At 46.1% G+C, this 19,909-nt stretch overlaps 7 protein-coding genes across 7 annotated transcripts; 4 read left to right on the top strand and 3 right to left on the bottom strand.

The window, feature by feature from the left end:
• Positions 1-122: 122 nt before the first annotated feature.
• On the bottom strand, positions 123-1,902 carry N7478_002705 (amino acid transporter; the record flags this gene model as incomplete). Its single annotated transcript, XM_056918919.1, has 6 exons — positions 123-635; positions 699-1,028; positions 1,084-1,103; positions 1,154-1,531; positions 1,592-1,664; positions 1,723-1,902. The coding sequence occupies 6 exons, from the start codon at positions 1,900-1,902 to the stop codon at positions 123-125; spliced, it is 1,494 nt and encodes a 497-aa protein (XP_056782077.1).
• Positions 1,903-3,484: 1,582 nt separating this feature from the next.
• On the top strand, positions 3,485-4,022 carry N7478_002704 (uncharacterized protein; the record flags this gene model as incomplete). The annotated part of the gene is made up of 3 exons (XM_056918918.1): positions 3,485-3,525; positions 3,609-3,747; positions 3,897-4,022. 3 exons carry the CDS (start codon positions 3,485-3,487, stop codon positions 4,020-4,022), a joined length of 306 nt encoding a protein of 101 aa, XP_056782076.1.
• Positions 4,023-5,263: 1,241 nt separating this feature from the next.
• On the top strand, positions 5,264-6,254 carry N7478_002703 (uncharacterized protein; the record flags this gene model as incomplete). The annotated part of the gene is made up of 3 exons (XM_056918917.1): positions 5,264-5,516; positions 5,580-5,812; positions 5,877-6,254. 3 exons carry the CDS (start codon positions 5,264-5,266, stop codon positions 6,252-6,254), a joined length of 864 nt encoding a protein of 287 aa, XP_056782075.1.
• A 319-nt stretch (positions 6,255-6,573) lies between these two features.
• On the bottom strand, positions 6,574-8,130 carry N7478_002702 (NADH:flavin oxidoreductase/NADH oxidase family protein; the record flags this gene model as incomplete). The annotated part of the gene is made up of 5 exons (XM_056918916.1): positions 6,574-6,642; positions 6,721-7,320; positions 7,400-7,419; positions 7,496-8,009; positions 8,062-8,130. 5 exons carry the CDS (start codon positions 8,128-8,130, stop codon positions 6,574-6,576), a joined length of 1,272 nt encoding a protein of 423 aa, XP_056782074.1.
• Positions 8,131-9,563: 1,433 nt separating this feature from the next.
• Positions 9,564-11,954, bottom strand: N7478_002701 (NADP-dependent malic enzyme; the record flags this gene model as incomplete). Its single annotated transcript, XM_056918915.1, has 5 exons — positions 9,564-10,632; positions 10,746-11,094; positions 11,186-11,264; positions 11,379-11,598; positions 11,725-11,954. The coding sequence occupies 5 exons, from the start codon at positions 11,952-11,954 to the stop codon at positions 9,564-9,566; spliced, it is 1,947 nt and encodes a 648-aa protein (XP_056782073.1).
• A 2,491-nt stretch (positions 11,955-14,445) lies between these two features.
• Positions 14,446-16,780, top strand: N7478_002700 (uncharacterized protein; the record flags this gene model as incomplete). Its single annotated transcript, XM_056918914.1, has 2 exons — positions 14,446-14,839; positions 14,973-16,780. 2 exons carry the CDS (start codon positions 14,446-14,448, stop codon positions 16,778-16,780), a joined length of 2,202 nt encoding a protein of 733 aa, XP_056782072.1.
• Positions 16,781-17,436: 656 nt separating this feature from the next.
• On the top strand, positions 17,437-18,802 carry N7478_002699 (uncharacterized protein; the record flags this gene model as incomplete). The annotated part of the gene is made up of 2 exons (XM_056918913.1): positions 17,437-17,606; positions 17,707-18,802. 2 exons carry the CDS (start codon positions 17,437-17,439, stop codon positions 18,800-18,802), a joined length of 1,266 nt encoding a protein of 421 aa, XP_056782071.1.
• Between the last annotated feature and the right edge of the window lie 1,107 nt (positions 18,803-19,909).

Below are 19,909 nucleotides of genomic sequence, written 5' to 3'. Positions count from 1 at the left end.
GAGCCTTATATCTAAACTTCATATTGGAATAAATAGCGATCTATTACTTGCTTATCTTTTGGAATAGCGTCACCTAGGCAGTATAGTGGTATTGTTCTGAAGCTGACATTGCTGGTTTCACTTCAGTCTCTATAGATATCAGGTGCATTCGATCTAGGTTCCAAAACTTGAGCAGGAGCTTGAATTTCCATAACTGGCCCCATATAATGTTTTCGTCCCCAGCCAAAGTAATAAATCACAGCCAAAATTAATGTTCCACCAAATATGGCTGAACTCCAATTCATATTCGAGAGATGTGGGTGGTTTTGTGAAGGCCAGAATCCAAATAATGCGGCAACGCTAGCAAATACAAGGGCAAAGATATTGTTAAGTATCCCAAAAAGACCCTTGAGTCGGAAAGGACCCCAAATGAGGCCATTTTTCGACCCGTGCCCTGGCTCACTTATGTCTCCTTTCAATCTTCGATACAAAAGAAACGAGAGCGGGATAATATATGAAAAGAAAAAGGCCTCCATAGTCAAAGACAAAACTATGTTCAATACCTCTGAAGAGCCAATATTGATGAGGCCAATCAGACCTGCTGCGGTTATGATGATAGCAGTACTATGAAATGGTACCGCTGTTCGTTGATCGAGCTAATCTCACGGAACATGGTTAGATAAGAACCAGGCTGCATTTTTCGGAGAGGGTTGACAAACCTTGTGTATCCATTGCCAGCCTGGAATAGCTCGTTCGCGCGCAAATGCCCACAACATGCGACTTCCAGACGAGATTCCACCCAATCCACAAAATACTGACATCACAGCCATCATAGAGGACAGAATAACAGCAGCTCCCTTGCTCCTGGTAGAGTTCTCCAATATTTGCATGAAGGGGTAAGTAGCTTGTGACTTTACAATCGCGGAAAGATCTCCAGCAGTGAATAGGAAAGCAATCAACATGGCGAACCCGAGGATTCCGTTGATGACAATGGCAAATAGCATAGACTGTGGTACCACGAGACTACTATTTGCTACCTCTTCAGCCATCTAGATAAACGTCAATATATACTCAATATTTGAAAATCCTCCCAGTAGAGCTCACATGTACCACACCATCAGTACCTACATAAATAAAGTCAGCCAGGTATGTGGAAAATAGGTACCCGTCTTACCTAGAAACATGGCTATAGTTCCTTTTAGACCAACAAATGTTGCTAATGTGACATCAGGCCATCCACCAAAATTATAGGTTTGAACAAATACCGATCTTGCATCTGCGCGTGGGCCAAGATAGATAACCGGGATGAGAAATGCGAAAAATCCAAGAACATGTGTGATGCCGATCAGTACTTCGAGTATAGGGAGAATCATTCCAAGCCACATGCTAAACAACGAGCATAATAGCAGAATTCCCCACATTATCAGCGTTACATGCCACCCTTTGGGGTCATAATTAGGATGATTTAATGCGACAGTGCTCTGAAAAATGCTTGCAGCTGTGTATACCGTGCTAGTTGAAGCTGCCGTCCATGCGATTATGCAAATGGACCCTTTATCTCTTGTCAGATATGCATGTAAGCAATATTCAGGGAAAGTTTTCATTTACGCACCAGTGACATGGCTAAAAAAGCGCGTTGAAGACTTTGGAGCAAGCATACTGGTCCAATGATACTGCCCACCGGCCTACCACGAGAGAACTATTATTGGTTAAGATTCAGTCATATAGGGACTCTTGACATACCGAAGGGATCATGCTTGTCAACTCTCCCAGTGCGATGAAGATACTGGTGAATCCTAACCAAACCGCAATATAGCCATATACTAAGCCAGCTGGCCCGCCACTGTGGTTTTTGGCAAAGTTAATGATAATCAAATCATCGGATAATTGAGTCAAAGCATACTTTGTCAATGGCAACCCCATATAACTGATATACTGTCAGTGCTCTTCATTATTGTATATCAGAGTGAATACAAACTCAATAACGCCCTCCCATGTTAGCATCAAACTCGAGGCAAATCCTATAGTACTCGCCAATCCAAATCTCCGCTATCCAGTCTGTCAGTTTAAGATTGATATGAAAGAGTACACTGGTCACCTATCTGGGAGAGGAATTGATACCTTGAGTACCTCTTTTTTTCCGACCTTGGCTAGCTCATATGCATCTTTACTGGGGATGGCTCCGCCACCCCAGTCATGGAAGGAATGACAATCATCTACTCTCAATGGGGTCTCCAGTTCATTTTCAGCTGGTACACACGAGTTCATGCTGTATGATGCTGTTCAAAATAGAAACTCGGTAAAAAAAAAAGAAAAGAGAACGCGAGAGCGATCCCATAAAGGCTTTTGGAGCTGCTATGCAGGCAAAAGTTCTAGTGAATAGAACTTTATAAAGACAGGGAGGATGTTGAACCGGCCTGCCTCTAAACACAATACATCAAAACAAACTGGGTTTCTTTATGTGGGACAGCCCGTAAGCCTCTCCAAGACAACACGTCCCTAGCGTAATACAAATAAGGGGTGACAGGCTGACATGTGTCACAAGAATACAATCGAGATGCTAGAAAAGCTGAGCGAGTAGAAACGCAAATTGTACCTGTAGTACGAATTGCCTCCTGCTTATGGGGCGCCTGAAAACAAGGTCAAGGATATTTTATTTAAATGTCTTATTTGGGGTTAGTGGAGATAATCATAATGATGTGGGCTCCATGACAGCATGCGTATCATCAAGCAGACCTTGAAGTCAGATTCAAGATTTTACGCATTAGTCAGTGTGGATGGGGATTTTGTTATCCAAGCACCTATTGCAAGCAAACCATTTCTTCCGAGCTTCAGACCACTGGTGAAATTACTCTGAAAGCTTCCGAAACTAAATAAAGTCATATTTGGGAGCTTGGATCTGATTTTATTTTTGCCCTTAAAAAAAGTTCCATCTCAAATACCTGGGATGAGCATCATGAAAATAATTATTAACCATCCCTAAAAATCTCCTGTGCAGAATACCACCCCGCCTGCTGTATTATGGACGATCACAGTGCAACCATCAAAATTGTCTCTCTGTTCCTTCTGATAGTAGCTATTGGAGTGATAGCAACATGTGTCCTCACAAGCTGGGTTCTGCTCAGACGCAGATTTTTGGTTTTGAGTCTTCTTCTAGGAACTCTTGTAAATATTAACCAACAATGTCAATCAATCTTGATGATTTCAGATGAGCTTATATCTTACAGACATCATCGATAATAGCGGAAGTGTCAATAACCCTTGCTGCATCACACGGACTGGGACGACCGCTGTCAGTCAATTCTGATAATCAGCTACAAAAGATGCTGAAACTCGTTTATATCACGGAGATCTTTCACATCTTAACAATCGGCCTCGGCAAACTGCCCTTTATGGTTCTTTTCTATACAATTCTTTCAGGAAGCAATCTTACAACTATCACGAAATCTATTGCGGGCGTTGGTTACTTTTTGATAATTTGGACTGTAACGACGTTGATTGCGATATGTCTTCAGTGCAAGCCGCCAAAAGTCTGGGATTTAACAGGTAAATGTGTGAATGTGGTATGTGTCTAAAAACTGGACTTTTTTCGAATTGAGCTTCTTTTACTGATATAAAAATATAGACAGCATTATGGCGCTATTCTGGCATCGCAAATATAATAATCGACAGCGCTCTTGTCTTGGTTCCAAGTATATTAATCTATCAACTTCATATGCCGATGCGAAAGCGTTTAGCCGTTATCGGTTGTTTGAGTGTTCGGGTATTGTGAGTTGCGCTAATTAAATCTGGATTTGAAATGATGATCAAAATCACAATGGCTGATGATCCTGCTTAACCAGAGACGTTATAGTGACTGGCATTCAACTACATTATGTGTATAGTTTTAACGAGACTGGTTCTTCTTTATCCACTAGTCTCTGGCCGTGGATGGTGTGCGGTCAAGTTCTGCAGACAGTAACGATTATATCCACATGCGTGCCATTTCTTCGAGAGTTCCTGGAGTCATTTCCCAGCGGAATGTTCAAGCCAGTTGGACTTGATCAATCAGGATTATCATATGGATCCAGATCTACGAGGCTCATGGATAGTGAATCTACTGGACGTCTCAGGTCAACAGAACTGGAGCAAGTTTATAATTCCGGAATGAACGGATTTCATCCATAGTTCCTATAATAAAAAACATAGTACATATGAATACCATCAAAAAATGCCCCCTTGATAAAACCCAAACATATTGGCATGTGGCGCTTATTTTCCTATTGCGGCGGGGCCGATTTTCTGAAGATCATCGGCCCACACTACGGGATTCGCATCACGGTACTGCTCTGTCGGTCTAGCCATGACGGAGGCAGCCAGGGCCACAATAATAGCAACGGAGATATGCATTATTGCCGTTTTCGGGGAGTAGGCTCGCTCTGCCGTTAAAGCTGACAGTGAAATTAGCGAAATCCCAAAAAATATTTAAAAATATATATATAAAATAATTAAGGCCCCTGTGGACATTGTCACTTCAGTCAGATAACATACATGATTGAGATGCTAAGATATAAAGCTTCTCGGTAAAACGAGTGATTCGATTCAGTAGTTAGACTAAATATGGTAGTCGCAAGTGATGAGATTGGCCGTCTCTGCTAATGAAACTTGAGTTAGGTAGCTTTTCTCCTGAGAAAAGACTCGGATAAATGGGAAAATAACAAAGAGACTGGTTGATGCAGCAGACCCCTGTCAAATCTACATTGAATTATATATCCTATCATGCAGATAATGGGTATCACAAGCAGCTCGTGGGTAAATAGCAAAGATTGGACTTGCATATACTTCTGTGAGACACATTCACATTGATCAGGCGCTTAAATGAAGTGATACCTCCCCCAAACTATCTCACAAATACGAGGCACTAGAGAATTGCTATCCTGTATCGCCCGAGTATTGCAGATAATTATGGTGGGTGCAGATGAATGTTGATCTGACAGGTCCGCAGTGGAGCATTTTCGCTCCAGCTAGCATGCAGGATAGGATTGCAATGTGGTAACACGAATTGAAGGGCCAACGCATACTCTCAAACATACAAAAAGTGCCCGTGTTACGATATACATCATCCATTGCCCAAAATCCCGGAGGTTTAGAAGAGAGCTGACGGGTATGTTGGTTTGGTCCTACTCTACTGACGCACTGTTCCTTAATTCCATAATACATGGTGTTCATGCTATCGGATTTATTTCAAAGGAGCCGCCACTCCCTTGGCCTATTTTATTAAATCTCTTAAGTCTAACCTAGTAAAATGCCTTTCGAGTACGAAAAGGTTAGTGGGTCCGATAATGAAAATGGCCTCGAGAAAAGCGATGAAAATTCTCAAAACATGAGTCGGCGGGGCTTGTCCTCAATTTTAAAATCTTGGAGCACCGTACTCCTAGCAATCTGCCTCCTAATATCATTATCCTTCAATCTATGGTGGATACCCATACAATGGAAATTTCCTGGCTTCGGTCAGTGGAGCGCTTGCAATATCCCTGAGCTTCAAAAGTCCCCATATTGTAAGTGAACAGGTCTTCGGCATTATACCCTTATTCTCCTAACTAATGCGATTTTACTGTTAGCGGGGCTTTCATATGATGTTCCAACACAATATTTCCAACATACCGAGTATAATGGGGAAAACGAGACTCACGCCGATTACATGTGGGAAAATTTGAGTCTTGACGCTATGGTCATCGCCCCAACGACGGAGTGGGCTCAGGAAATGGGCCTCACACACTCTTGGGAGTTTCCTTGGGACCCATCTAAGAGACAGATCTATTTTCTGAAAGTATACCATCAAATTCATTGTCTGGTAAGAATGCAATCATCTTTTCATTTAGATACCCGGGTAGTAATCAAACATTATCTGTCTATAGAGAATCATTCGCAGATCATTTAGAAAATTAGGTTCTGGAGAAGGAAATTATACGGCATTATCGCACCACGTGGAGCATTGCCTTGACACTCTACGCCAAGACATTATGTGCAAAGCAGACGACACGCCTATGCCATCTTTACTGCCTGTTAATGGAGCCGGTGAAGGCCAGGTGATGAAATGCAAGAATCTCGAGAAGTTGTTTGCATGGGCGAAGCACCGCGATCGTGATGCGTGCTACCGACGACTTAGCGAATTCGATCCGCCATCCAACTCGATTGAGCGCTATGCTTTCTGCGAGCCAGATAGTCAATACTATACCACAATGAGTCAATTCTTTGAAGGCTATCGGGAGTCTGTCGGAGGATCAGATGGGTGATTCGGGGGCAAGATTTGTAAATAAGACTGTTATACGGTTTCAAAGTGCCATTGCATTTCATATTGTACTTCTATGCAGAGAAAAGACAAGAATTCTTTATCAGTTATTTTTTATCTGTGCGATTGTGACAGGCGTGTAGGTGTTGCCTCGCCCTGCCACACTATTTTCAACATGCCCCTGGCAATTCCCAATCATCCACCCTGAGTTTTGAAAATAGATATTTGAACCGTATCAATTGCTTCTCGGAAATACCAATTACACCAAGACGTAGAACATTAGGTACTCTATATTGAACCTCACAATAACACCTAGCTGCTCGTTATGACCAAGTCGGAGCAAAAGTAGCCAATCCCCTCGCCAGCCTTGAAATCTGACCAGAATAATAAGTCTATTCCAACAGAACAAATTAGCAAACTCAACTCTTTTTTTTTTCAAATAAAAAGAAACACAAAACCAAGACACTCACCGTCTCAAGTCCAGCCCCAATAATATTCCTCGGTAACCACCTCGTATAAAAAGGCGCAGGAACCTTATTCAAAGGCAATCTAGCCTCCTCATCCCCAACACTCTCATCAAGCAATCTCAACGGAAACCCAGGCTCAATAGCAGCCGGTCTCCCAATGCCCACAAGATCACACGCCCCATCCTGAATTGCCGACTCGGCACCGACACGGCTCCGGAACCCACCAGTCAACATGAGCACTAAACCCGGAAATCGAGCTCGTACTTCCTTCGCAAATTCAAGGAAGAATGCTTCACGCGCAGCTGTGCGCTCGGACTTCGTCGGTGCTGTGTTTGAGTTCGAGGTCGATGTCGAATAGCCCATCATACTGGGGTCTTCGTATGTGCCTCCGCTTATCTCCATGAAGTCTATTCCGGCGTTGACTAGGAGTTTTATTTGGGTCATTGTTTCTTCGAATGTGGCGGAGCTGTGGTCTGCTGAATTTAATTTTATGCCGATTGCGAAGGTTGGGGGTACTGCTTTGCGAATTTCGGTGAGGATTTCTAGAACGAAGCGTGCGCGTTTTTCGGGTGTGCCACCGTAGTCGTCAGTGCGAATGTTTGTCTAAAAATTTGTGAGGTCAGTATATGGTCTCCATAATCTTATCACGCCTTGTATAAGATAGGTTGTAGCTTCGAAGTACCTTTCCGCTAAGGAATTGATCTATTCAAACCCTCATTAGTATACTTATCAACTCAAATCAATAGATGTAAAATCTTCAATCATGATCTACTCTTACCAATCAAATATCCATGTGCACCATGTAACTCAACGCCCGAAAACCCAGCATCGGCCATCAACCGTGCTGTATCAACAAACTGCCTGATAACCTTCTCAATATCACCCTTTGTCATCTCTCTCGGCGCCGTCCACGCCACACAAGCAACCAATCGCTCAATAAATCCACTCCCGAGACTAATCGGTATAGCACTAGGCGCAATAGTACTAGCAAACATACCACGGTACCCTGCTATACGAAAAGACTGTCGACCCGGATGACAGATTTGTACAATAGTCGGCGTGCCATGCTTTTGGCAGACATCGGCATATGGTTTCCATTGAGCGATTAAAGAAGTTTCACCCTTGTATTCTTGGTGGAGAGCTGGGTCGTAGGGACTTCCAAGGTGGTTTACGTCGACTTGGACGTTGCCTGTTAGGATACTGCCCCATCCTCCTTGGGCCCATTGGGAGTATGCTTCTGAAAGCGGTTGGTTGGGTTGATTGGTTTTGGCTAGGAGCTCGGCCATTGCTGCCTGTTTATATGTGTTAGTATCGCGATGGTCTATACCTTTGGGAGCTATTTACCTTGGAGAGACGGTTTGGTAGAACTAGTCCGCATGGGAGCTGGACGGGGTCTGCCAATGGGGAAGGCATTGTGTCGTGAATCGGTATGGCGCCTGAGTCTTTTCTTTTTTGCATACCCTTGCGAGATGAGCGGGGCTCTATCTCTTGTGATTGGTCTTTATGCACGAAAAGTGTATATACTAGAAATAGTAGTATATGATAATCCCTGCGTATTCCCACCAAGTCAGATAAGAGACCACAATTGCCAATTGAACTCAAAAACGAACTCACTAAGCGCGCTGGTCACTTATCACGTTCTATATAAAATCAATCGAGACGATCTCCGAGTAAAAGAATATAAAAAAATTTCCTTTTGCCGTCCAGCCTTTAGAAGAAGAATCTTTAACGGTGGCGCAAATACCACCTGCCTCGGCCCCTTCATGCGGAGAGATCGATGCTCCGTTCTGCAGAGCCAATCTAGGTTCAAATTGGTGGGTCTTGGCCCAATCACGATCCAGGTAAATTAATTGAACAATGTGGCGGACCCTGGCCGAGGTGCCGAAGTGGAAAAATTCGTGTGAAATGGGGAATTCGGGCAGTTAAGTTCATCCGGGCTCCTTAGATGGGGAAGACTTCCAAGGTTCAGGAACAACATCAATTGATGTTGTGATCTGGTCCTTAGGTCTATAGTATGGCCCTGACCCGTTTAAAATCATATTTGGCCCAGTGGTCGCCTATTCGTCAATGCTTTTTGGTTGATTGCAATGCTCTTCGGTCTCTGTCATTTAATTCCACTGCGCCATCTAACTATTGACTTGACCATTGAACCATTGGCACTGACAAAGACGTAATGTCAGAAGCCCGGGAGTAATGACAGCTCATATTTTCACTGTTCGCTTCATATGATGTAAGATATAATCATTGTTGTGCTTGTTGCGTCGAGAAAAGAGATCAAGGTTATGGGGTTCTGCGCAAATGGACTAAATTTAAGCATAAAGAATGAGGGATTTGTGAATGGGTAAGGCTGCAGGTTGCATGTTGGGCCCTGTCTGTGCTCTATACTATGTATAACATAACATACATGTACTGATATTATTGTTTACGATTCTGAAGTCCAGTCTATTTGTTTCAAGTGGTTTTATTTACGTAGGAAATAGTCTTATTTAAATATATGTTCAATTTTTATTCATCCAAGTGATGATAGGATCCTAAACCCAATGCATAGGACACTTAAATGCGAATAAAAAAACAATGAAAGGGTATTCCATAATGAGAAAGAAATCAAGTGTCCGTGTCCATCCCAAAAAAATCAAGGCCGAAAAGAAGAAAGCGCGCTCAAAATAAAAAAATGAAGTGCGATGAAAAAATCATGAGACATGTGAAGCAAATCACGCAGCGATCCTAAACGTGTCGAGCAATTAGAATGTGTTGCTTGGATTTTTGGATTTTTGGTTGAGGGTGCTTTTGGTGAAATGATGCGATATGGCAGGATCATCGGGGAAGAGAAGTGGTGATAGTGAGTCTTACAGCTTGGCATTCTTCTCCTCGGTGGGGGAACCGTTCAGAAGAGGCGAGAGGGAGCCTAGGCTGGAAAGCAGGTGGCCGACCTCACGCTCCAGAGAGCGGACCTCGGTGTGGGGGTCGTACATGCGAGCCTTGATCCAGTTGTCCAGATCAGAGTCGGTCATGTTACGCAGACCAGTCTCACGGTCGACATCGTCGGCTTCAGCAGCGCGGATGACATTGCGGGTAACGACGACGCTGACCTCGCGGATGCGGGTGATGTCGGGGTAGAGCAAGCCACGCTCAATCTCTTCGGCGTTGAGGGCCTTAGAGAGAGCCTCACCAGAGGCGTAGATCATGCTGTCGGTGACACGGACAGCCTTGGACAGAATGCTGCCCAGACCGATACCGGGGAAGACATACATGTTGTTGCCCTGACCGGGGTAGTATGTGCGGGTCTCACCAGTGGAGTTGGTGAATGTGTGGGTGGGGAAAGGAGAGCCGGAGGCGAAGAGGCAGCGACCGTCGGTGTTGACGACAGCGGTCTCGAAGTCACACTCGGACTTGGAAGAGGGGTTGGAGAGAGGGAAGATGATAGGGGTGGTGTTCCAGTCGGCCATCTTGCGGAGGAGCTCGGGGGTGAAAACACCACCGATAGTGGAAAGACCCATCAGGATGGTGGGCTTGACGTGGTCAACAACATCCTCCAGAGTCTTGTACTGCTCGCCGTTGTTGTCCTTGCGGGCGAAGTAAACCTTGTGGTCAGCGAGCTTGTCACCGCGGTCGGCAGTGACGAGACCCTTGGTGTCCACGAGGTAGAAGCAAGAGCGAGCATCATCCTCGGTCATACCCTCACGAACGAAGAAGTCGACAATCTGCTTGGCGACACCGACACCGGCGGAACCGGCACCGAAGAAGACAGCGCGGTGGTCCTTGCAAGGCAGGCCGGAGCGCTTGACAGCGTTAATGACACCGCCGAGAATGACCGCACCAGTTCCCTGAATGTCGTCATTGAAGCAGGTGTAGGTATCGCGGTAACGCTCCAGTGCGGGGAAGGGGTTCTTGAAATCCTCAAACTGAATAACGATACTATAGAAATAAACCTCGTTAGAACATCTGAATATGTGGGGATGATGAGGGGAAAGCCCGGGCAAGGGTGAATGCGGGAAAGCGATCACCCGGGATATCGCGAATTGACTTACCCAGGCCAGCGCTCGGTGAGAGCAGCCATCAACTCATCGAGGAAGTCCTTCTCCTCCTCGGCACTGATCTTGTCACGGCGGCTACCCATGTACAGCGGGTCTTCCCGGAGAGTCTTGTTGCTGGTACCCAGATCCAGGGTCAGGGGGAGGGTGGCCTCGGGGCGAATACCCGCACAGGCCGTGTAAAGCGCCAACTTGCCAATGGGGATACCCATGCCGTTAATGCCCAGATCACCCAATCCGAGGATTCGGGAGCCATCGGTGATACATGTGATCTCGACATTAGGCTGGGGCCAATTGGCAATGACGGCAGCCAGATTACCCCGATCTTCCCAGCTAATGTACATGCCTAAATTTTGATTGGATTGTTAGCTTCCCCGGTTCTATTTCGTCTCGATATTTTTGTCTCGTGATATGACTCAGATTCGAGGATCGCTTACCTTCTGGGCCTTGGTAGATCTCTGACCATCTTTGGCAAGCTTCGCCAACAACCGGGGTGTAGATGAGGGGAGTGAGTTCCTGCAGGCGCTTGTTAGCGTCTTGTTGAATTTGGGAATAGTGTCGGGAGTCAAGTGGCCAATCATAGGCTCATTTGATCCCCTTAGTGGATTTTTTTTTTCAATCTATACGTACCCGAAGGTGGTCTGTTACCATACGGTAGAAGAGGTGAACATTGTTCTTGCGCAGATTTTGCAAGTAAAGGAATTTATCGATGGAGGTGTTCTTCAGGCCGAGCTGAGCAAGGCAGCGAGTCTTTTGGGTTTCGTAGCTCTCGGAGCGAGGGGGAGTGAGGCCGTAAGTACGCAGGTACTTGCGAATGTATGTAGGGTTGGCAGTGTCATAGTTGGCATCTCTATTGAAGCAAGAAGCAGGGAATGTTAGAATATGTGTCTATGATGGAAGTGCTGAATTGCAGTGGTTCTTTTTTCGATTTTTTTTGTATGTATAAAGTTTTTGCGCCAGGATGGGTATCACGTACGAGGGAGTGTTGGAGTGGTTCAAGAATGGGGTCGCATGGACCGGGCGGCTTTGTTGCTGAGGAGAGAAGCGAGCCATTGTGTCAGACGAAGAGCGAAGTAGCTTAGTCGTCGAGGAAGAAGTAGAATGATAGAATGAAAAAAGATGGGGCGAGCTCCGTGTGGTTTTATGTGCTCGAGCTAACAGGCTAGCCTTCCCCTGGGAGATTCGAGCGCACATCATCCAGGACATTCCGACAGAGAGGCAAAGATGGAATTAACCGGGGCCGTTTCATCGACACGCGGACAAGGCCACTGAGTAAAAACAGAGACATGATTTCGGGGGGTCGGGAAGATTCGGAGATGTTACAAAGGGATGGGGAGTGCCAGGAGGTGTGGATGTGGATATTTCGGTGATGGGAGCGAACCGTTGTGCTTGAATTGCCCGGTGGAATCTGGATCCCTCACAAAGCTTCTTTTCTTTTTCGGGAAGCAGATCCAGCAAGGAGTCAGCTGTCGGGGTGGAGCCGGAGGAGGTCGAATTGATCAATTGCGGAGGTTTGAATCATGGGAGACAGTGGAATACTATGGGTCCAAGTCTACAGGTCTACAGGATTGTATGGTACGCAAGTTCTTTCGGGGGCAAAAGAGCAAAAAGAGACAAAAACCAGAAAATTCAATCAAAAAAATACTTATAATTCTAGCAATTCTTGCAATTCTTACTGGTTAACAAGACTGACATCATGAAATAGTCCAACTTAACTAACATGTACATATATACCTCATTATACACCGCGTCTTGCTTGCACGACGATCTATTAACTTTCTACGACGTACTATCAAGCACGATCTACCAGGAATAGATCATACACGGTAGACTGCGTCCTGATGTACATTTTGGTGCATTGGTTATTGCGCGATTTTCTGTTCTTCTCCCCTTTATTGCAGGGTGCATTCCTATTCCTCCTCAGGAAAGAAATCTACACGGTAGACCTCAAACCAAATTCCGACCATGCGTGGGTTGTTCAGCATTGAAGATCATTGGTTCACCAGGCCGGGGAGAGAGACTTGATGGATCCCGCCCAGCCATCCGCATCCACTTCATACAGCTTCCAGAGCCGCAGATAGTGCCGAAGTGGAGTCTTCTCGGTGCCAGAGCTGATTACAGGCTAAAATCTCAACAAAAAAGAAAAATTTGAAAAATAAAAAAGGGTCGCGGAATGGAATTATTGATTTTTGTTCTAGAAAACTGAGAACGGAGTCTTCAAGACTACAAAGTAACCACTAAGAACCAGTAGGACTGCTGTCCTCCGAGCTCCTCTTCTCCTATGCCAATCAATCTTATTCTTTAGACGGGCATTCCCCCCCCCCCAAAGCTAAGCGGGAGGCGGCAAGCGGAGGCCGCCGCCTAGGTGATAGGAAAACACCCTCAACATCGGGCGGAGACGATGCGGAGAATGGTAGGGAAGAATAGGAAGACCGGTGAACGGTTTCATGTTTGGCTGCGTTGGCGACACGATGATGCTGCAATCTGAATGGTCTTTCCCGCCGACCAAGAGGAGAGAGAATTGGGGTCGTTATAATAGAGGGACCAGCCCCCATAGCTCGGCCTTACAGGAGATTATTCCTTATTTTCTATTTTTGCCCACAAATAAAACAGAAACTCCAATTATATTATGAATTATAGTAGTTAATTCCCAATTCTAGACTACCATGAACCCACTCTACCGCGTGTCGCTCGGAAGTAGACACCTATCATCGGCTTCTTGATTGGATCCCTTGCCGGGTGCTTATGCATGGCGACATTCAGGTCTCGCCGAGTTGTTCTCCCCAACGGTTTGAAAGGCTTGACCTGCTGAGAAATACGCATGAAATTCTATCATGCATTTTCGTTTCCAAAGTACCCTCTTTTCCCTTTTTTCCTGCCCGATCTATCCGAAGTGATCCACTCGAGGTAACTCCAACTTCGTATACTGTATAGCTTCAGTGCAATTGTGGGTTTTTGGTGGCTTTCGGCCGAAGGTATTTTATACAATGAGCTGTGAACCATGAAATTGATTCTTTGTACAATGCTGGATTAATGCTGGGCTGAATTATGAAATGATATCCCCCCAATATTTGGACAGAGTATAATCTCCACCTATGACCATCTCGAAGCCTATATACTCCGTAATCCATGGTCAGGCCCGTATCCCCCCATTAAGTGGAAACCAATACATATGCAAGCATCTAAATGGATCAATTATTGCATCCATAACAAGTAATGTACCATTAAACTCAAAAAGGGAATGGTTTCCTGGTACATTAGTGGCACCAGTAGCTTTCCCCAGATCGCCCCGACCGGCCCCGAGTTGTTCTAGCATGTGTACGCAGTCGATCATTTCAAGCTGTACTCCGTATCCTCCATACTTGAATATTGATTATACTTGGAAGTAATAATAATCATACATCACCGATCAAACAACAATCACCAAATCAATACTAATCCTGCTTGTAGACTGTAGTGTAAACAAGGAGTGACACAAGTGCCTGGAGTGTCGTCATCATCCCTCACCCAAAACAGGTTGAGAGAGCTTCCACCCCTTGAACTTCACCAACAACGACATACCACCTTACTGACCTGACTGGAGCTAGTACATCTCAGTTAGGATCCTTTTCAAAATTAATATTATTTATCTATCCTCAGCCATTCCAATAATCACTCCCCCCTCATATACCCTTAGCTCTAGCAGGGCTCATCCACCATGCCCAGCGAGACTGAACCCCTGCTCCCTCGGTATGAGGATGACACTCCCCGCCAGCGTCAGCTCCACCAGAAGCTACATTCCTACCAGATGATTCGCGCCCTCTCCGAGGGGTACATGCCATCCACCGAACAAACCATCGCCAACCTCCGCACCCTACTCAGCTCGGATGTGCTCAATCTTCGCAATCAGGACATAGGTACCTATGGACGCCAGCTAGTACGCGACGCCCGTCTCTGGATTGAAACATTCATCGAGTTCTTGAAAAACAAAAACGACCAGGATCTCCTGCAGGAATTCTTGTGGCGCCTCTCTCGCTCCCGAGTCGTACTGGATAGCTCCCGTGTCTCCCACCACGCGGCCCACGTGAAAGCACGCGCTGATACTAAAGCAGGTGGGTCATGTCTAACCCTTCCCCCCTCCCCCCGATTCCCGACAAGCTTAGTTAGGTTGACGGCTGGGCTGGAGTTACTATTCTTGGCATTACTGGGTATCGCGATCATCCGCTAACGTGGGGAATGGGGCAGCCTATGATAGTTTCCGTACTATTGGGAGCTTACTTTTAACCAATGCCGACTTTCGCCTTTTTATCGATGATATCGCTACCGTTGGCCGTCAAGTCTTCTCTGACACCGCGGCTTCCCTTTCTGAAACCTCGAAAAAGGTAGCTGAGGAGATTAAGCCCACCGAGCAAGAACAGGAAGCATTGAAGGGTCCCGGGGCTGATGAAGAACACCCAGTTTCGCGCGAAGAGATTCGGGAGGAAGTAGCCCATGCAGCGCAGGTTGCTGGTCAGGGCATTGCAGAAACCGGTGGGGCAGCAGTTGACAGCGCTCGGGAACACCTTGCAGGCCAGGAGAAAGAGACACTGCTGCATCGGTTGAAAAAAACTGTTCAGAGACTGCGAGAGCGAACTGACTACTCAGACTCAGTGTCCACTATCGCGCAGTTGGTCCAGCGCTATGCTGTTCTCTACGCTAATGCAGCTGAAGATACTGCCTCGGCTGCACATGAAGATTTCGATGTCAATTCCGACTTGAAATTAGCTGTGGATCAATTTTGGGGTTTGCTGCGATCTTTCGGAAACGCGGAGGAATGGGACCAGCTTCAACAAAAGTTCCATAACGTCCTACGTCATGCCGACAAGGATCCCGAGTTTGAGAGTCTAATGGGGGAAGTCGGGACTTCCTTGCAGGACATGCTCACCGATCCGGAATTCTTTGATTCGGCCCAAGAGAAACTAAATGAATTGCAGCAACAGTCGGAGAAGGTCGGGTCGGAGACTGGTCTTCGTCAAGATGTAAATGACTTCCTGGCGCAGACTAGACGTACCTTGCGCACCATCCCGGATGATCCCGCCGTGTTCAAGCTGATCAACGCGACAAAGAAGATCTATGGACATGCATGGGATGCATACAACAACCACAAGACAGATTTCCCCGCGGACTTGGCGAACGTGGTCTTCCCTGTCATTTTACGTATGATTCAGTATGTGCCGATCCCCCGATTGGAGATCTCTGCGCCAGAAATGGACCTGTTGGTGGAGAACCTAGTCTTAGAGCCTGGCCATACCGTCAATTTCTCCTCTTTCCTGCCTTACCGCCTGCACCTCCACACGCGCAATGACATTGAGATTATCAAGAAGCATGCAAAACGAACGGATACAACTGTCAGAACCATCTTTAATGTCGCTGTCAATGGACTGAATATCAGTGCCCAGGACTTTGGCTACTGGTTCAAAACCCATACTTTGTTCTTCCGCCTGAGAGACGAAGGAATTGCTAGTTTCTTCCTCGACCGTCGCGGCATTGATATTTCTCTGGACATCGAAATTGGTCGTGGTCGACTGGAACAAATCTTCACTCTACGAGGTGTACGTGTACGCATCCACAAGCTTGACTACAAAGTCCAGAAAAGCAAGTGGAGATTCCTGCTATGGCTCACGAAGCCCTTCCTGAAGCCCCTTGTTCGTCGGGTGTTGGAGAAGAAAATTGCCGAAGAAATCGTTAATGCTGCATTCGCATTGAACCGCGAACTGGTCTTTGCTCGTGAGCGCTTGCGTGCTACTCGCATTGCCAATCCCCAAGATTTGGCGACCTTTGTACGTGCTGTATTGGCTCGTCTGAAACCTGCCGATGACGATGTCGAGACTCGAATCGGTTTAGAGCCTCTTGAAAGTGGTGTGTTCCATGGCATCTACGCCCCTGGCAGTATCGTGAAGACTTGGCATGACGAAGCCACCCGTGCCCAGGAGGCGATCGAAGATGGAGATGAGACCCATGGATTGGGTTACACCTGGCGAAACGATATTTTCGACGTGGCTGGAACTCGTTGAATCAAGCTCTAGGTGCCTTTGCTTTTCTAGCAACACATCATGACTTACGACTAATTCGAATTGTTTCTATGAATTATGTAGGATGTTATGGCGCAAATATGTATCAGAATTCAGGTTGTCGAAAGACATTTTCAGTGGCCTCTCATAATCCATAGCTATGAACACGATAATGAAACATGTCTTTATGCAATGACTGAATTCTTCAACATCTAATTAAGTTTTTCTTCTTCATTTAACTAGAATCTTCGAATAAATGTTCAATGTTCACCTACTTCGTTATCGGACACCAATGTATACAAGCACGTGACCCGGCTGAATATTGTTCCTCGTCACGATAAGGATTACTTAATAAGGCTACTTGTCACATTCAACGCGGCGTAGAACACAGGTCCAAACAGGACTATACAACTCTCAATTAACCCATTGTTCTCCTTGTGTCTTGGAAACGACACCCAGGACGCCCATCAATCTATCAACCCCTCATGACATCCACCTAATCGACAATTCCGACCCAACGCATATCGCAGCTTCAACAAGCTCCCGCATAGCACCGCAAGAGCTGTGTCGCGGAAAGCCACCGTTAACACAAAAAACTGCACAACACCCCGCAGTGAATTATAGTTGAATAGCGACTGTCGAAATATAACGGTATCAACATGCGTCTTACACGATTCCTCGTCGCATTAGCGGTCGTCTTGTTTTCGGCGCTTGTTCTGGCTGCTGAGGACTACTACAAAGTGCTTGGACTTGATAAGTCTGCTTCTGAGAAAGATATTAAGCGCGCGTATCGAAATCTCAGCAAGAAATACCATCCGGATAAGAACCCGTGAGTCTACCTTTTTGTCGAATCTAGCATTTGCTTTTCCTTCTTGTCAATGTGATCGATCCATGGAACCGGAATGCTAATCAATCTTTTCTTTCTATAGTGGAGATGAAAATGCCCGTGAGAAATTCGTCGAAATCGCAGACGCATACGATGTCCTCTCCACCTCTACGTTACGAAAAGTCTACGATCAGTATGGTCACGATGGTGTCGAGCAGCATCGCCAGGGTGGATCAGCCGGTGGACGAGGCGACCCATTCGACTTGTTCTCTCGGTTCTTTGGTGGAGGTGGCCACTCCGGTCATGCGGGACATAGACGTGGACCCGATATGGAAGTTAAGGCTGCGTTACCACTGAGGGATTTCTATAACGGACGCGAGATCAACTTTCTCGTGGAGAAGCAGCAGATTTGTGATACTTGTGAGGGGACGGGGTCTAAAGATCGAGAGGTCGTGACCTGTGATCAATGCGGTGGAAATGGTCGTGTTATCAGGAAGCATCAGCTTGCGCCGGGAATGTATCAGCAAGTTCAGATGGCGTGTGATAAGTGCGGTGGACAAGGGAAGAAGATTAAGAATCCTTGTTCTGTCTGTCATGGAAATCGGATTGTTAGAAAGGAGGTTGAGACCTCTGCGACCATTGAACCTGGTATGGGACGTGGAACACGTCTTGTTTTCGAGAATGAGGCGGATGAGAGTCCTGATTTCGTTGCGGGTGACTTGATCGTTATACTTGAGGAGAAGGAGGCAGAGCTTGGATCTGATGATCATGAACGTACGGATGGGACATTCTTCCGACGGAAGGGCAAGGATCTTTTCTGGAAGGAGACCCTTTCACTGCGCGAGGCGTGGATGGGCGAGTGGTCGCGTAATCTGACACATCTGGATGGCCATGTTGTTCGTCTTGGTCGGTCGCGAGGGGAGGTTGTGCAGCCTTTGGCTGTGGAGACGGTGCATGGTGAAGGTATGCCGGCTTATAGTGAGGGACATCTGCATGATCATGGTGATGATGGAGAGGATAGTCCTGGTCATCTTTATGTTGAGTATCATGTTGTTTTGCCTGATCAGATGGAGAGCGGGATGGAGAAGGACTTCCATTCTTTATGGGGGAAGTGGCGCAAGAAAATCGGTGTTGATCTGGCTGCTGATAGCGGGCGACCGATGCCTCCGCCGGCGGAGGATGATAAGGATGAGCTTTGAGTTGGGTGAGGCGAGTCAATTTTGTATATTTCTTGGATTGCATTTTGAATCTACCTGTTTTGAGGACCTCGGTGGAACAGCTAGACTAGACTCGGTTCTTCATACTTTGTCCGAACAGCAAATATCATAGAATTCATCCTCATGTCATAATCAACTCTATTTGTATACTTCTAAGCTTGTGTATTTCTTAATGTTCTATTACTGAAGTAATGAAAACCAAGAAGTGCTCATAAACACGTACATAGTATCTACTCCCGATCAAGTGAAATGTTCCTATAACCGTTTCTTCAAGTTGCTTTGATATCGGTATACTATGGTATAAAAACAGTAAAACAGGGACCACCGACCTTGGAAGCCCAGTTTAATTGACAAGGCATATTATATTGCATCTGCATTGCCAACAGACAATAATTCTACTTGGTCTGGTCAAATTTCAAACCTGTTGAAGTTATTTTTTGGCCCACACAACCACCTCTATGGCGGAACTATGACGGAGCTGATAACCACCTAGCCGATGAACAGCATGATCGGATTTACCCCCGTCATCCGATCTATCCCAAAGATTCTTGCTCAATCCCCGACCCGCTTAAAAGGCAGAAACTTGTTAAGTGACGAGTTCGCGTTGTCTTGTGGAGCGAAACAAGTCCACAATATGAAATCACGATCCAGATCTCTGTTCCTAGTGGGTCGGATCCACGCGATCAAATGCTTCCAGGAACAAACTCAATTGATATGCACGACAAGACACTAATTCTGCATGTCTGAGATGACAGCATCAAGGTTCTATCCTCAAGAACGTATGTCAATAGGATCCAATATTCAACCATACTTATACCTCGGTTTAATGCATTTGAGAGGCGCCCAAAGCACCTTCGGCATTGCTTTCCTCTCGCAAAGCCCCACTACAAAACCAACTAGCCCGTCTCTCCTGCTCGAACAGGTGCGATTGTCGCTCACTATGGGGTCTCGACAATGCCTCCGGTTGGTTACTCAGTGGTACTGAGGGTCCATGAGTGGAACTATGCACCTAATGGCTTGCAGTTTTTATTGATCACCAGTGTCATTTCGCTTGGAAAAGCTCTTAGCTTGCCCCTTTGTACCGGATTC

This window comes from Penicillium angulare (genome assembly GCF_028827245.1).
Source record: "Penicillium angulare strain IBT 27051 chromosome Unknown utg000003l_segment0_segment0, whole genome shotgun sequence".
Taxonomy (NCBI): Eukaryota; Fungi; Ascomycota; class Eurotiomycetes; order Eurotiales; family Aspergillaceae; genus Penicillium; species Penicillium angulare.
The sequence above is the reverse complement of the archived record's forward strand: the minus strand, read 5'-3'. Positions and strand labels throughout refer to the sequence as shown.